Source organism: Macrobrachium nipponense, chromosome 22 (assembly GCF_015104395.2).
Source record: "Macrobrachium nipponense isolate FS-2020 chromosome 22, ASM1510439v2, whole genome shotgun sequence".
Lineage (NCBI taxonomy): Eukaryota > Metazoa > Arthropoda > Malacostraca > Decapoda > Palaemonidae > Macrobrachium > Macrobrachium nipponense.
The window spans coordinates 31,537,351-31,549,850 of record NC_087213.1 but is presented as its reverse complement, the minus strand read 5'-3'; the positions used below and the strand labels follow the sequence as shown (position 1 = coordinate 31,549,850).

The 12,500-nt window shown below is 40.8% G+C and overlaps 1 protein-coding gene across 1 annotated transcript in view; it reads right to left on the bottom strand.

Annotated features, from left to right (window-relative positions):
• Positions 1-9,105: 9,105 nt before the first annotated feature.
• Positions 9,106-12,500, bottom strand: part of LOC135198582 (leucine-rich repeat and WD repeat-containing protein 1-like) — a 178,260-nt gene continuing 174,865 nt past the window's right edge. Inside the window, exon 9 of the mRNA XM_064226299.1 lies at positions 9,106-11,050. Within this exon, the coding sequence (XP_064082369.1) occupies positions 10,877-11,050 (174 nt within the window). The 3' untranslated portion in view covers positions 9,106-10,876. The remainder of the gene's footprint in view (positions 11,051-12,500) is intronic.

Below are 12,500 nucleotides of genomic sequence, written 5' to 3'. Positions count from 1 at the left end.
GCTTAATTGACCAGAGGTTAGGTTAAGCATTATAATAGGTTACCGTAGTATACAAAATGTAGGTTTTTCTCTCTCTCTACACTAACCTACCTATAATGCTTAACCTAACCTCTGTGTCTGTAAAGCATTATTTGGACACTAAATTTTGTGTAATAGCCTAACCTATATTGCTTAACCTAACCTCCACTTTAAACATCATTTTCATTATTAGACATTTCATCCCTTACTGACTCTTAGCTACACATTCTGTACACTATTCTCCTTAATTCTAGACATCTACTATTTTATAGAAGCTCATGTGGCTCTAATAGTAAGAATTACCCCAGTTTTTTTTTTTCATGGAAAACAGACAATAAGGCGTGAAGATTCCCTAGAGTTACCCTTTCCTTGCTGGAGGACCTCTACCATCGAAAGAAAAGTAATGGGTGATGTTAGTGCAATAAGTGTTTGAGGAACAGATATTCATGGTAAATATTGAGAAAGGGATTGGTTCTAGTCCCAAATAAATTTTTTTTTAAACTCATTGTAGGTTTCAATGCTGTGATAATATTACCTTTACATTTTTATGAAATATGATAAAGCACTGTTTGGCTTACAAACTCACCTGGGCTATTCCCTTTTGCACGGTTCAGGATAAAATGAATGAGGTATAAGCTTTATATTTTTCTCAGGGTCTGCAAGTTCATTATCTTATTACAGTATAATGGACTGAGTAGTGAGTTACCAGAACAGTTAAATCATTATATCTTGTGAAATTTCATAGCCCTACCCTATATTTTACTAGTATATTCATGTATATTATTTTTTGTTAATCAGTTGTTACTAACAAGGTGTAATTAACTTGAATTAAAGATTTACAAAATCAGTTCAAAAACACTGTTGGCTACTGTAACGCATACAATACCTAATGTGAGAGAGAGGGAAAAATACATATATATCACTTTTTCAGGATGCGACTTTAATTGTTTGTGGAGGTTGAGGCATGGCTGAATTGTGTCATGGCATCTGGTTGAAAAGGTGGAACTGTACTACAGTCAGTTTGTTTTTTGGCAGCTGTTACCGCTTCAGTGAAAATTATGAGGAAGAAATCATGACTCCACAGAGGAAGGGAGATGGAAGTGTGTGCGTCCAAATTATGTTATATATATATATTATATATATATATATATATATAATAACATATTGGCATATTTCATGTATATTTTCAGTGGTTTGTACATTGCATATAGCTGTTACCAAAAGAATAGAAATAAAACCAAAACAAATGGTTCATGACGCTTGGTGGGATGTGATATATTTGAATCTCAATCCTTTTGGGTTTGGTATCATTCAAGTGGTTTGCAGTCTTCAGTTATGGTACAGACTATTTTATGTGTATGTGTGTTTTATAAAAATAGCTGTCCATTAGCACAAGTCTCATGTGTGTATGTATGTACATACATACTTTATATATACTTTTTTTACTGTAATTTTTTTATGGAATGAGGTTGTTGTTACTGAGGTAAGAATCAATCGAGTGCTTGTGTAGGTTATGTATATACAAAACAGAGGCCACATTATTTGACTATTTACTTGTACAGTGTTATTCCACACTGGAACTTGTCAGTGCAAAATAAATGATAAGCAAGATTAAACCTTTCATTCTCCCGAGTTATTTTTTGTAAGGTATATGAACTTTCATTTTATGGTCTTGAAAATTATTATTTAAAGCTATTGCAAGGTTCATGTAAACCTGTAAACACATTTTCAGGGCCTCTATAAAGATTGTTTAATATCCTTACAACATTTGTAGAAAACAGTTAAAAGGTAATTATGAGGCATTTATAAAGCCTATTTTAAGGTTCTGTGCAGGATTGTACAAAGTATATGTTAAAAGTAGTTTGAATAGGTAATTATGAGGCATTTATAAAGCCTATTTAAGGTTCTGTAAGGGCTTTTTGAAGGTTAATACCATGGTTTTTGAAGCTCTTTCAAGGCTTTTATTAAGGTTTATTTCAAGCATATTTAAGGCTTGCACAAACCTAAAAGTGTACACGAAAACGGGTACTTTTTAGGTGTATCACAAGCACTTTTTAAGTTTGAGGCCTAAAGTTCGCAAGCTTGTAAAGTACGTTCGTCTGATGTCCTATGAACATTCATTTTCTGGGGGGGCAGGCAGGAAATAGCCCTACCTCCAGACTGGCATAGTCTCCTGAAAGCAGAATCCTCCCCAGAAATGATAGCACCTGAGGAAGCAACCACTTTGGATACTGTGAATGACCACGGATCCAACCATGAGACTGCCTGGAGAGCTGCCATAGCAGTAGCCTCCAGACTCACTGCCTCTCACTGTAGTAATAGTGCTTCTGGGGTGGCAGAGAAGAAGGAAGTATCTTGTCTGAGCAGTTTGACAGAGGTACTCTTGCCCAGAATCAAGATCATTCACTTAGTCAAGCAACTCCCTCAGCAAGCGCAGACTATGGCAGCCCCATCGAAACTTGGGTTCCTTCTTCAGACCCCAGAAGGATTCAAGGCATGAATGACGATCCACAGACAAGGCCGTGGTCCCTGCCCTGAGATCATTGTGCTGACAAATCAGTGAAGTGATCACTGAAAATGTGCTCTGTATCTCAGGGGTGTTCACATCACAAGGGAGAGGACCCTCGAGTCCTTCCAGGGTGTGGTCCTTCCTATCTATTCTCCCTACAGGAGGGAGAACCTTGCCAGACCCCTGTGGTCGTACCTGCACTGCCAAGGCGCATTACCAGGCTGGGGCCAAGAGCCGAGCCAGGAATGTAGGCCTGTGTAGTGGGACTCCGAGGAGAATACTCCAAGGAGTTCCCCCTGTCTGACTCTCGCCTCCCAGTAAAACCCCGGGAGGTTGAGGGGACAGATGAGGAGGATCGAGCACTCTCACCTGTCCTGCCAGCAGAACTGACAGGAGAGGTGAGCCGTATGTAATCACCAACCTGCGGTAATGAGGGCAATACGGGTCTAGGAGAACTCTTTCGCCTCGGAGAAGCATTGTCCTGAGGAGAACAGAGAGGTTCACGTGAGCTGGGTCAAGTACTCGGGCAAGCCAAGTCGAGCACCTGGCTTGATCTGAGTACTTGACTCCACTGAGTCTGACCCATTGTGTTGGGGGCCAGGTGGAGCCAAGCAAGTGGCTGGCTGTCAAGAACTTGCACTCTCCTCATGGCATGTCCTAGACTTCTTCTAGGCCAAATCTTCTGCCTCAGAAGTCTGACCAGGGGACCTCCTCTTTGCTTCTCCAGGTGTTTGGTTGGAGACCTAGGCACCCAATCGGGCACCTGCATGTCTCAGTCAGACCAGGAACCTGACAGTGCCAGTCTTCGAATGCTGACTTCTTAGAGCTGGTGACAGGGGCATGGACTGAAGTCCATGCACCCTTGGCTCCTAAAACACTAGGCCTAGGCAAAGCTCGCATATCGGTTCCAGAGCCCGAAGGCGAAGGAGAGCTGGCCAGAGAACCATCTGTTTCCCATGTGGAGAAAAGAAGTCCTTATAAGTCTTGAGATGAGACTTCTTGGTGGGGGTTAGAAGCATCCTGCTTCTTCATCTACTGAGAAGCCTTGGAAGAAGGAGGGGAGGAGACAGCAGATGACGACAACACCTTTCGGGATCTCTTCTTCAACTTCCTCTTCGTCACCTTCATCAGGATGGTGGTCAGGTCCTCCATCCTGGCAAGAACAGCAGGCATTACAGGAAAAGCTGGGGCAGAAGGGCAGCAGGAGCTGCCCAGGTAACATGAGCAGCAGCAACAGGATGGGTCTCCACTACTAAGGGAGTAGTGGCAGCAGTGGAGACACCACAAAGCCAAGAGGTGGAGGAACTGTGACTTGAGGGGCTGGCAGATGTACAGCAGTACCCATCACCACTGAGGGAGTGGTAGCCATGGGGGGGTGACAGAACACCGTAGTCAGTACCTCTGCAAAAAGCCTAGGTAGTCACAGTGTTTGTAGTCAGGATTTCCACTATGTGAGTCACCACAGATTTAGCGAGGTGAGCCAGCAGGACTTGCAAGGAGGGAGTGCCCAAAAGTCCTAGCAAGTGCCATGCTGCTGACAGGTTTGACAGTTGCTCCTCCACCACACTTGAAGAACCGAGTTGGGTTAATGGAGGGAGACTCCTTTCACTCCGAGGAAGGATCCTCCACCTTAGCACAACCAGAGACCCCCAAGCAGAGGATGCTGTGATCACCTACCTCCCCTGCATTCCCTTCGTCTGACAATGAGGGAAGCTTCCCAGGAGAGAGAAACAAAGAAGGATTGCCCACAAAGGGATTCGTCAGGGCCGTGTAACCCTCAGATGATGCCTTAGTGCCCTTCCTCAGATTTCATTTCCTCCCTGCAAACTTCACCCACTGCACAGGCGACCAGAAACGACACTTGGCACAAAGAAGTAAAGGTTGTTCTTACCCGATATACAAACCATTCGGTCCTTTAAATAGGAATTATTTTCAGCATAGTTAAATTCTTGAACAAGGTGTCTAGGCAGTAACTACCGTCTGGTAGGGGGATAGGCCCGCCTGCCCGGATGTAACCACTCCACTTTGCTTTTGAACGTCTTCCAATAAAGACGTATGTTTGTGAACTATTGCTGACTAGCCGTTAATCTTTTTTCTATTATTTTGATTTTAATAAGTAATTGATTTTAATAATTAATATACAAACCCACTTTTGTGATAGCCTTCCTAGCCACCTTTCTACTTTATGTGTTAAGGGTTGGCAGTAGGGGTGTGCATACACCCTTATTATAAATTTTCGCCCTTTAACTTCAGGACAAGATTATATTCATTTGAAATTTATGCTTACGCTTTGGAAATTGCCAAGAGGAACTTCGGAGGTTTGTCCTTTGTTTTTCTTCCGGTATTTCCTCTCCTCTTTCATCCTTTTGCAAGCTTATTGGACGAAGACAGAAGGGGTATGTGGTGTTTATGTCTAAGGGATCTCCTCTCATTTCAGAGGGCAGTGGCCTTGGCTGCGAGAGGAGTATCCTTATTTTTTAAATCATATCTCCTTTCTTTTACAGGCTAACAGTGGTGACAGTTGATTACAGCAGTAATTGTACCTGTAACTCGTAGCATACTGTGATATTGGTACTCAAGTGTGTGTATTGTTCCCCTACTGGAAATCATATCAATGTTCTGCTGTTATCCTGGAGTTTCGTCACTGGACAACGCCTTCACGGCTGCCCTGTGATTATTACCTCTACGTCTGTTGGTAAAAGTGCCTCATCCTGTAGAAGGAGTCTTGCAGAACTTGGAGAAGTCAAGGAGGAAGAGAGCTCGTCAGGTTTTGTCATCTTCCTCTTCATAATCATCATATTTTTCTTCAACCTCCTCCCCTTCGACTTCTAAGGCTCCCTGCTAAAGAGGGAGAGGGTAGTCTCCCCCACCCCGAAGAAGTCTCGTTACAGGACTTCTAAGGATCTGCCTCAGTTCGAGGAGGCAGTTGGGTCTTCCATTTGCTTACCTGTTCCTTCGGGAACAGGAACTGCCATGCTGTCCCCCAGGGTCTAGCATGTTGGGAGCCGTAGAAGCGCACTTTGGTTTGCACAGTGCATTTCTGCTGCTAATCTTAAGAGGTTCTGCCCCTAAGACTAGCTCCATGTCGGGTGCTTGTTCACGAGATTCCCCAAGTGCACGTAAATCTACGGGTTCATGTGCATCTAGAGTTGATGACACTGAGCACGGAGTGGAAGAAATGAGTGAGTCATTCAGGTACTCACGCCTTTCTGGTGATCGCTCTCGTGGTGATTGCTCAGTACCCAGAGTTGATGTGATGATCCCACAGGACCGTGCACGCTGTGAGACCTGTAGGGAGTCCTTCATTCATTCCTCTAGAGAGGTTTTCGGCCTCGACAAGGACTGGGATGTGTCAGAGGATGGTACCGGCCCTCGCTAGTGAGTTTATGGAGGAGTTATGGAGTTCCATTTGACAACGTCTGTGTGTGTGTGTGAGAGAGAGAGAGAGAGAGTGTGTGTAATTGCTGTATGGATAGTTAATGACTGAATTGGCTGTTGGTGGGTTCTGGGTTGTCTGCTGGTGCTGTTGGAGTTTAGAGTTCTGTGTATTGAGTTAGTCTTGAGTCAGTCTTTGGTGAGAGCTGGTGATATACAGTAGTGTCGGCAGCAGTCTAGTAAAGGCATTGAAATTCATTTAAAGTTGTGTGTTGTTGATTTGTTGTTGGTTGTTATTAGGTTTGATGTTAATTGATTTGGAGCTGTTGTGCCAGTGTTGGTGGATTTGTTGTGCTTGTGAGCTTCTGTTGAGCTGTATGTGAGTTTTTGTGGTTGAGGGTGGTTGTTGTTGTTGAGGAGCTGTTGTAGTTTCTTGGTGTGGTTGTGAGTTGTTGAGGGTTGTTGTTAGTGAGCTGTTGTGATCCCTTGGTGTTGTTAGTGGGTGTGTGTGTTGCCTTTCTGTGTTGTTGTTTTTGTGTTGGTGGTTGGTTGTGCAGTGGTCTTTTGTTGTGGTTGTGTTCCTTGTTGGTTTGCTGTGCTGTTGAGTTGTGGTCCTTGGGTGTTGAGTTGTTGTGGGGTTGTGGTCCTTGGGTGTTGTGTAGTAGGATTGTGGTCCTTGGTTGTTGTGTTGTTGTTGAGTTGTGGGGTTGTGGTTCTCAGTTTTTGTCTTGTAGTTGGTGTCTCAGTGGCCTCGACCACCAGACAGCACAGCATAGCCAGGAGTATCTGGAGTTGGGTAAGTATATGTGTTTGTGTTTTTTTTGTTATGTGTGTAGGTATAGGTCAATTGTCCTGTCTGTATTTTGCAGTGTAAAGAGGAAAGTGTGACTGAGGGTGGGTTTGGCACCTGGAGTGATTAGGTATATGTGTGGGAGATTTTGCCTGCTTGCTTTTAAGCTTGTTATCCCGCCACAAGGTGCATGTTTAACTCCAACCAGACCATGGTCACGTTCGCATAATCAACCTTGGCGAACGTTTCTCCTGTCGTACGAGAGTTTCGTAACCCTCCTTGGGAAAGTGTTTCTCCAGGGTGAGAACGCTCTCCTAGATTCACGTCGCGGCCATTACCACAGGATGGTGGCTGCCTGCTACTCGCTTCTCCTGCTAGTTTTGCTAGCAAGGCGAGTGAGAGCATCCAATCTTCCTTACTTACTCCCTCTACTTCCTATGGCTACACCGGGAGGGGCAAGGTGAATAGGAGGGATCCTGCAGTGCTCCCTGCAGGATTTAGCATCGAGGGACTACATTCCTGGAAGGATCTTAGGGTCCCACCTGATATACGTCCACGTTGTTGAGGAAGGATCCTCTGTCAATGACAGAGAGACCTCTCATCTTCTCGACATCTGGTGTTTAGATTCTTAGGATTCGAACACCTTTTGGTAAACTTGAGTGCACATTCTGTTGAATTGTTCTCGCATTCCAGTCTTAAATTCTCGCATATAAGACTGGTTTATATGCCTGTTCCTCCTCGATTTCTACAGGAGTCAAGGAGGGGACCCTCCACAATGATTGTTTTACGAAATTTAGGGTCTCGCTGAGCACAAAGTTTTTGGCATTTCCATCACTCTCGGAGTGTTTTGGTCTTCTATGAACAGCAAACACTCGGGCGAGACGAGAATTCCAGATAATTGTTATTACAATACCCGGGAATCTTGCTGAATGCTAGAATTCCTTGGAATTTCTGGCATTCTCAGAGTGTTACGATTTTCTGTAATTTCCAAACACTCGGGTGAGATGGACATCCCTGATAATTATTACAATAAATTGGGAGTCTCACTAAGCCATTAAATTCCTTAGAATTTCTGGCATTCTCAGAGTGACTTGGCTTTCTGTGATTTCCAAACACTCCTGATAATTATTACAATAATCGAAAGTCTCACCGAGTGCCCGGATCCCTTGGTTTCACTGGCGCTCGCCGATTTCTCAGCTTCATGATGTTGCTGAGCACCATGGTGAGACAAGGCTTGCCCGATTATTGTCTGGCACTAGTCGGATTTCTCTCCGAGCATGGGAATTCTTATGAATGCTAGTGCTCGCCAAGCACTCACTATCACGAGTGCTTGGATAGCGAGACGAGCCTTTACCAGTACAGATGAGTTCGCTCTACAGTCTGGTTTGGAGTTATGCAGAGCTTGATACTGCATGCAACACCTAGGTGTATGGTCAAGTACTGTCCTCATGTCTTGGAGCTTAGGGTCCAAACACATAATATAACAGACACAGAATCCCTCTTTATTCTTGTTCTTGGAGCTTCGGCCTCAAAGAGAACAGTTAATTGGGAAGAAGTAAAAGTTCTTTGCTGACGATTACCACTCATAATTATCTTTTGACTCGGCTCGGCCAGCCAGCTCTGCCGAGCCAAGTGTTCGGCTATACCGAAAAACTCTCTGCTCTTGATCAGTGCTGTTCCTTGCCATGACATAGCACCCTCCCTTCCTGTGTTGCAGTGAGTTTTCACGAGGGTTATCGTCTTCGTCGACTGACGCCACCTCATTTCCCTCTTCAAGGGCTTTCATGGACTAAGAAGAGGATGGTAAATCCCTGCCCCTCAGCTGATTGCTTAGCTTAAATATTATCAACAATAAAATCCATCTCGTCAACATGAAAAAGCTATACTAATATATTTCAAGCTCTCCTTATAATACATTAATTTTATTTATTTTCTTGATAGATAATATAAATTGCAGCTTTGGCAACCTTGAAACCAGACCAGTGCTCTAAGTAAGCTGGTTACATTTTGTCTTGCATAGTTTTTGTTTTTTAATCTTTAATTTGCTTATCATACAGTGGGCTACGCTTTCAACTGGAAGCTCAGCCAATCAAGTGCATGTTAAGGATATTAGTTGATACTATTGGTGGAAGCTTTTGTTCTCTCCAGGTACTATTGATCCTAATATACTTGTACATAAACACTATACATCTAATCAATATGTTACAATAAAAAATTTTTTTTTGAGTTATACAATGCTTATTTCACCACTAATTATTTTTCCTTCATAAATGTCACAGAGTACTATTACTGTACCTAAACTTTGATCGATCATACACTTCATTTTAAAAAATCATCAGAATTGTAATAAATCCCACAAATCTGTCTCCCATATATTTTTCTATTTAAGATCAAAAGTTTTGCAATCAAAGAGTTTCATAGTTCAAATATTTATTAATTTTTCAGAATGCAGGCAAAATACAAATGTCATTAAATGGCACTTGGACAAGTGATACCAAAGTATAGGATTGTTATTTCCTATTCATCAATTTTCAATGGCTACTTAAATTTCATAGTACACCTTTAATTCACTAATTACAAGAACCTAATTTTAGTCATTATAGGACATTTCAAAGCCTTACATTTACAAAATATATCGCAAACAACATGAGCAATATTGCATCTTCATTTGTTTAACAAATTTCACAAAAAAAAATTTTCATTTTGTACTTCAGCATTTACTCTTAACAGCAGCGGCCTTATATCCACCCCTCTCACTCATAGCAGAATGATTGGATACATATATCATTTATGCTACACAATTATGAAACAACCTTTCCTAACTTTTCTTCTGAACCATATGATCCTTGCTTTGATATCTGACTATATTAAAACACTTTCCTGCGTATCTTAAAAATGACTAAAGTAACACAATCACTTAACAGGATTCCCAAAAACTGAAAGACCTTCATTTTTAAGTACCATGCTCTTGGGCTTCAATACTTTCTTATGCTGCCTCAGATTGACTTGACATAATTACTCAGAAATCATACTTTGCTTAAAATAGATGCAGAAGGAAAATTAACAATAGGAAAAAGCAATGAACAAATTCATGAACCTTACTACATACTGTTTTGCATTAGGTAGGTAATGGCTAACTTGTCTGCTACAAAAGGGACATCAGGAAATTGATCATAAACTTATACAGTAAGAATAAAATCAAATGTTCATTTAGTCACAAAATATAAGTACTGTACTATGTATCTAGCAAAATGGTTATTATGTTAAAAATTAATTTAACTTTCTCAATTTTCAATGACACTAAACTACAAGTTTATTGAGTAAATTCGATATAGTACTACTTCAGTTTCACATATGCTTGACACTACATCAATTGCACTTTCAAACATTAAACAGAAAGTTCTTGAAAATTCACTTTTGACATAACTAAGGAAGTACAATAACAGGAAATTGTGAATTAAAGTAAAAAAATAATAATAAATACATATATATAAAAATCTAGAATAGTATTTGTTTAAATACTTATACATGTCAAGCTATGGTTGTGAGGCTTCCTTGTGCAGACCCTCAGCTAATGAACATATATAAATGAAAAGAAATGTCATGTTTGCCTTAGCTAAGTTCTTTGTGTAAACATTTATAAAATTGTACAGATAAGAATAAAACTTCTTGCATAGCACTTACAGTACACATCAAAAGTAATGTAAGATAAGATGTAACTAGGCATTATGTCTTATTTATTTTACAAATATAATTCAGAAATCTATTTATTTCAATAAAACAGGGCATTCATGGTACCATATAAACAGTTTAGTTTGATTTGAATAAAATTTCCAACATCAAATCACAATAATCAAGGGCAATAATTAATATTAAGTGGTACTTCAGGTCTGTAACAACAGTCATATAGGTTATGGTTATGTGTAGAGACAGAGGAGGATATAAGGGTAAACTTGCTTACAACACATAGTAGCAAACATTTTCAAACCTACTTTTCAGTTACTTTTAGTATAAAAAAATTACTGTACATGTTTATTTGTCAGTATATGTATCAAAATAGCAATCACTATTACTTTGACAACTTGCAACTCAAAATCTTTTCTATCAACACTTTTACATTTCACTTCACTTCTTTTATGAATTTATTGAAATGAGATTAAGCATTGTTATTTGCAGGAAAACTCCTAATCGTTATCTGAATCATCACTGTCTTTCACATCCTCTTCCTTGTCCCTTTTCCATATGCAAACCATATTGTTAGATGTGACAGCTACAATATGTCTTCCTCCAGGAGAGACACAACACTTATCTACAACAATATCATACGTGTCCAGTTTAAGTTTTCTCGCCTTTTCTACCTGCAGTAAATATGTAGAATTAATATCAGGAAAAATAATAAAACTACAGTATACATTAATAAAGATGTAACTGCTGCTTTACATGGGAGTTCTCCCTGCAATGGGGCAGAACCACCTGCAATGCTCTTCATGCCCAACTGTAGCCCCTTCACAATGTCCCTTTAGTCCCAGCTGTGTTGCTGTCTGCCTTACTCATCATGCATTCCTGCTGGTCTCTTCCTTCTTAACATTTCAACTTTTTAAACTTCACTTTGCTCCCATATTCAAAAGACACAGGTCTTAAATGTGACCCGGTAGTTATTTTAGAATATTTTTTTTATTATAACAGTAAATTTTTATCAAACAAACACCCATGCAAAGCCAAATGCTTTTGTCCAGGCCCAGCCCCATCCCCCACAAAATAAAAAAAAAGAAAGTATGGCCTTACATGCAAGAATGGAACTGGCCCACCTAAGGAAAGATAGAGAATTGTACGAATCTGTGATACTGGAAGCAGGGAAGCAGTCTGGGTTTGGCAGTAGAAAGAAATAGTTATCAGGGATTGCTGATCTCCAGTATGTTGAAGACTGACCAGGTCATGATACCGCTCAAAAGGAGGGACTCCCTCAGTTCATATGAACAGTGGCTAGAACTATGCATAGACAGTAAAACCACCAAAAGCCAACTGGTGAATTGTTAAGAGGAGGCAAGGCCAGTATTTCATGACAGTTAAAACTACACAGAAAATAAATTTCACTTTACAAGAATTTGACATAAAAATTCAAAGCCATATAACAAATCTACCTCCATTCCAATTGGTATATTAAGAAGTAGGAAGAAAATATGACATTTTCATAATAAAATTAAATTTCATATATACTTAACAAGCAATTACATAGCTAAAGTACATACCTTGCGCAGCAACTTTTTGAATTTCACAGTAGCACTTCTTTTCTTCATTTTGTAAGTGACTCGCCCACCACTACCAAGGGAATAAGGAGCAATTTCGGGAGCCATATTTCAATTTGTTTGAGCCCTTATGTCCATTAGAGGAGAAGACAGGTGAGGAGGGTGGGCTCTGATTCTGTAATTACTTGGTAAGTATATATGAAATTTAATTTTATTATCAAATGTCATTTTCTAATAAGGCTAAGGCCCCACCGAATCCATCACGGCGTGTTGCATGTGTCCAACACGGCTAAGCGTTTTGTGCGTTTTGATCAACTGTCATAATTCAAATACGAGTGGCCCCACACAGCGCATGAGCGTGATTGGCGTCAGGTGCGTTACCGGACTGGACGTGCAAGGAACAAAACGTTTTGTTTTTAGCCGCAGTTGGATGCGCGTCTCCGAGCTGGGGTCCGCATGAAGGAAGAATTTGTGGTAGACCTACAAAAACCTGCATTTGATGCACCTGCCCAACTTTGGTTATGATACAGGATTCAAGTAGTTTTTTATTATATTCTAATGG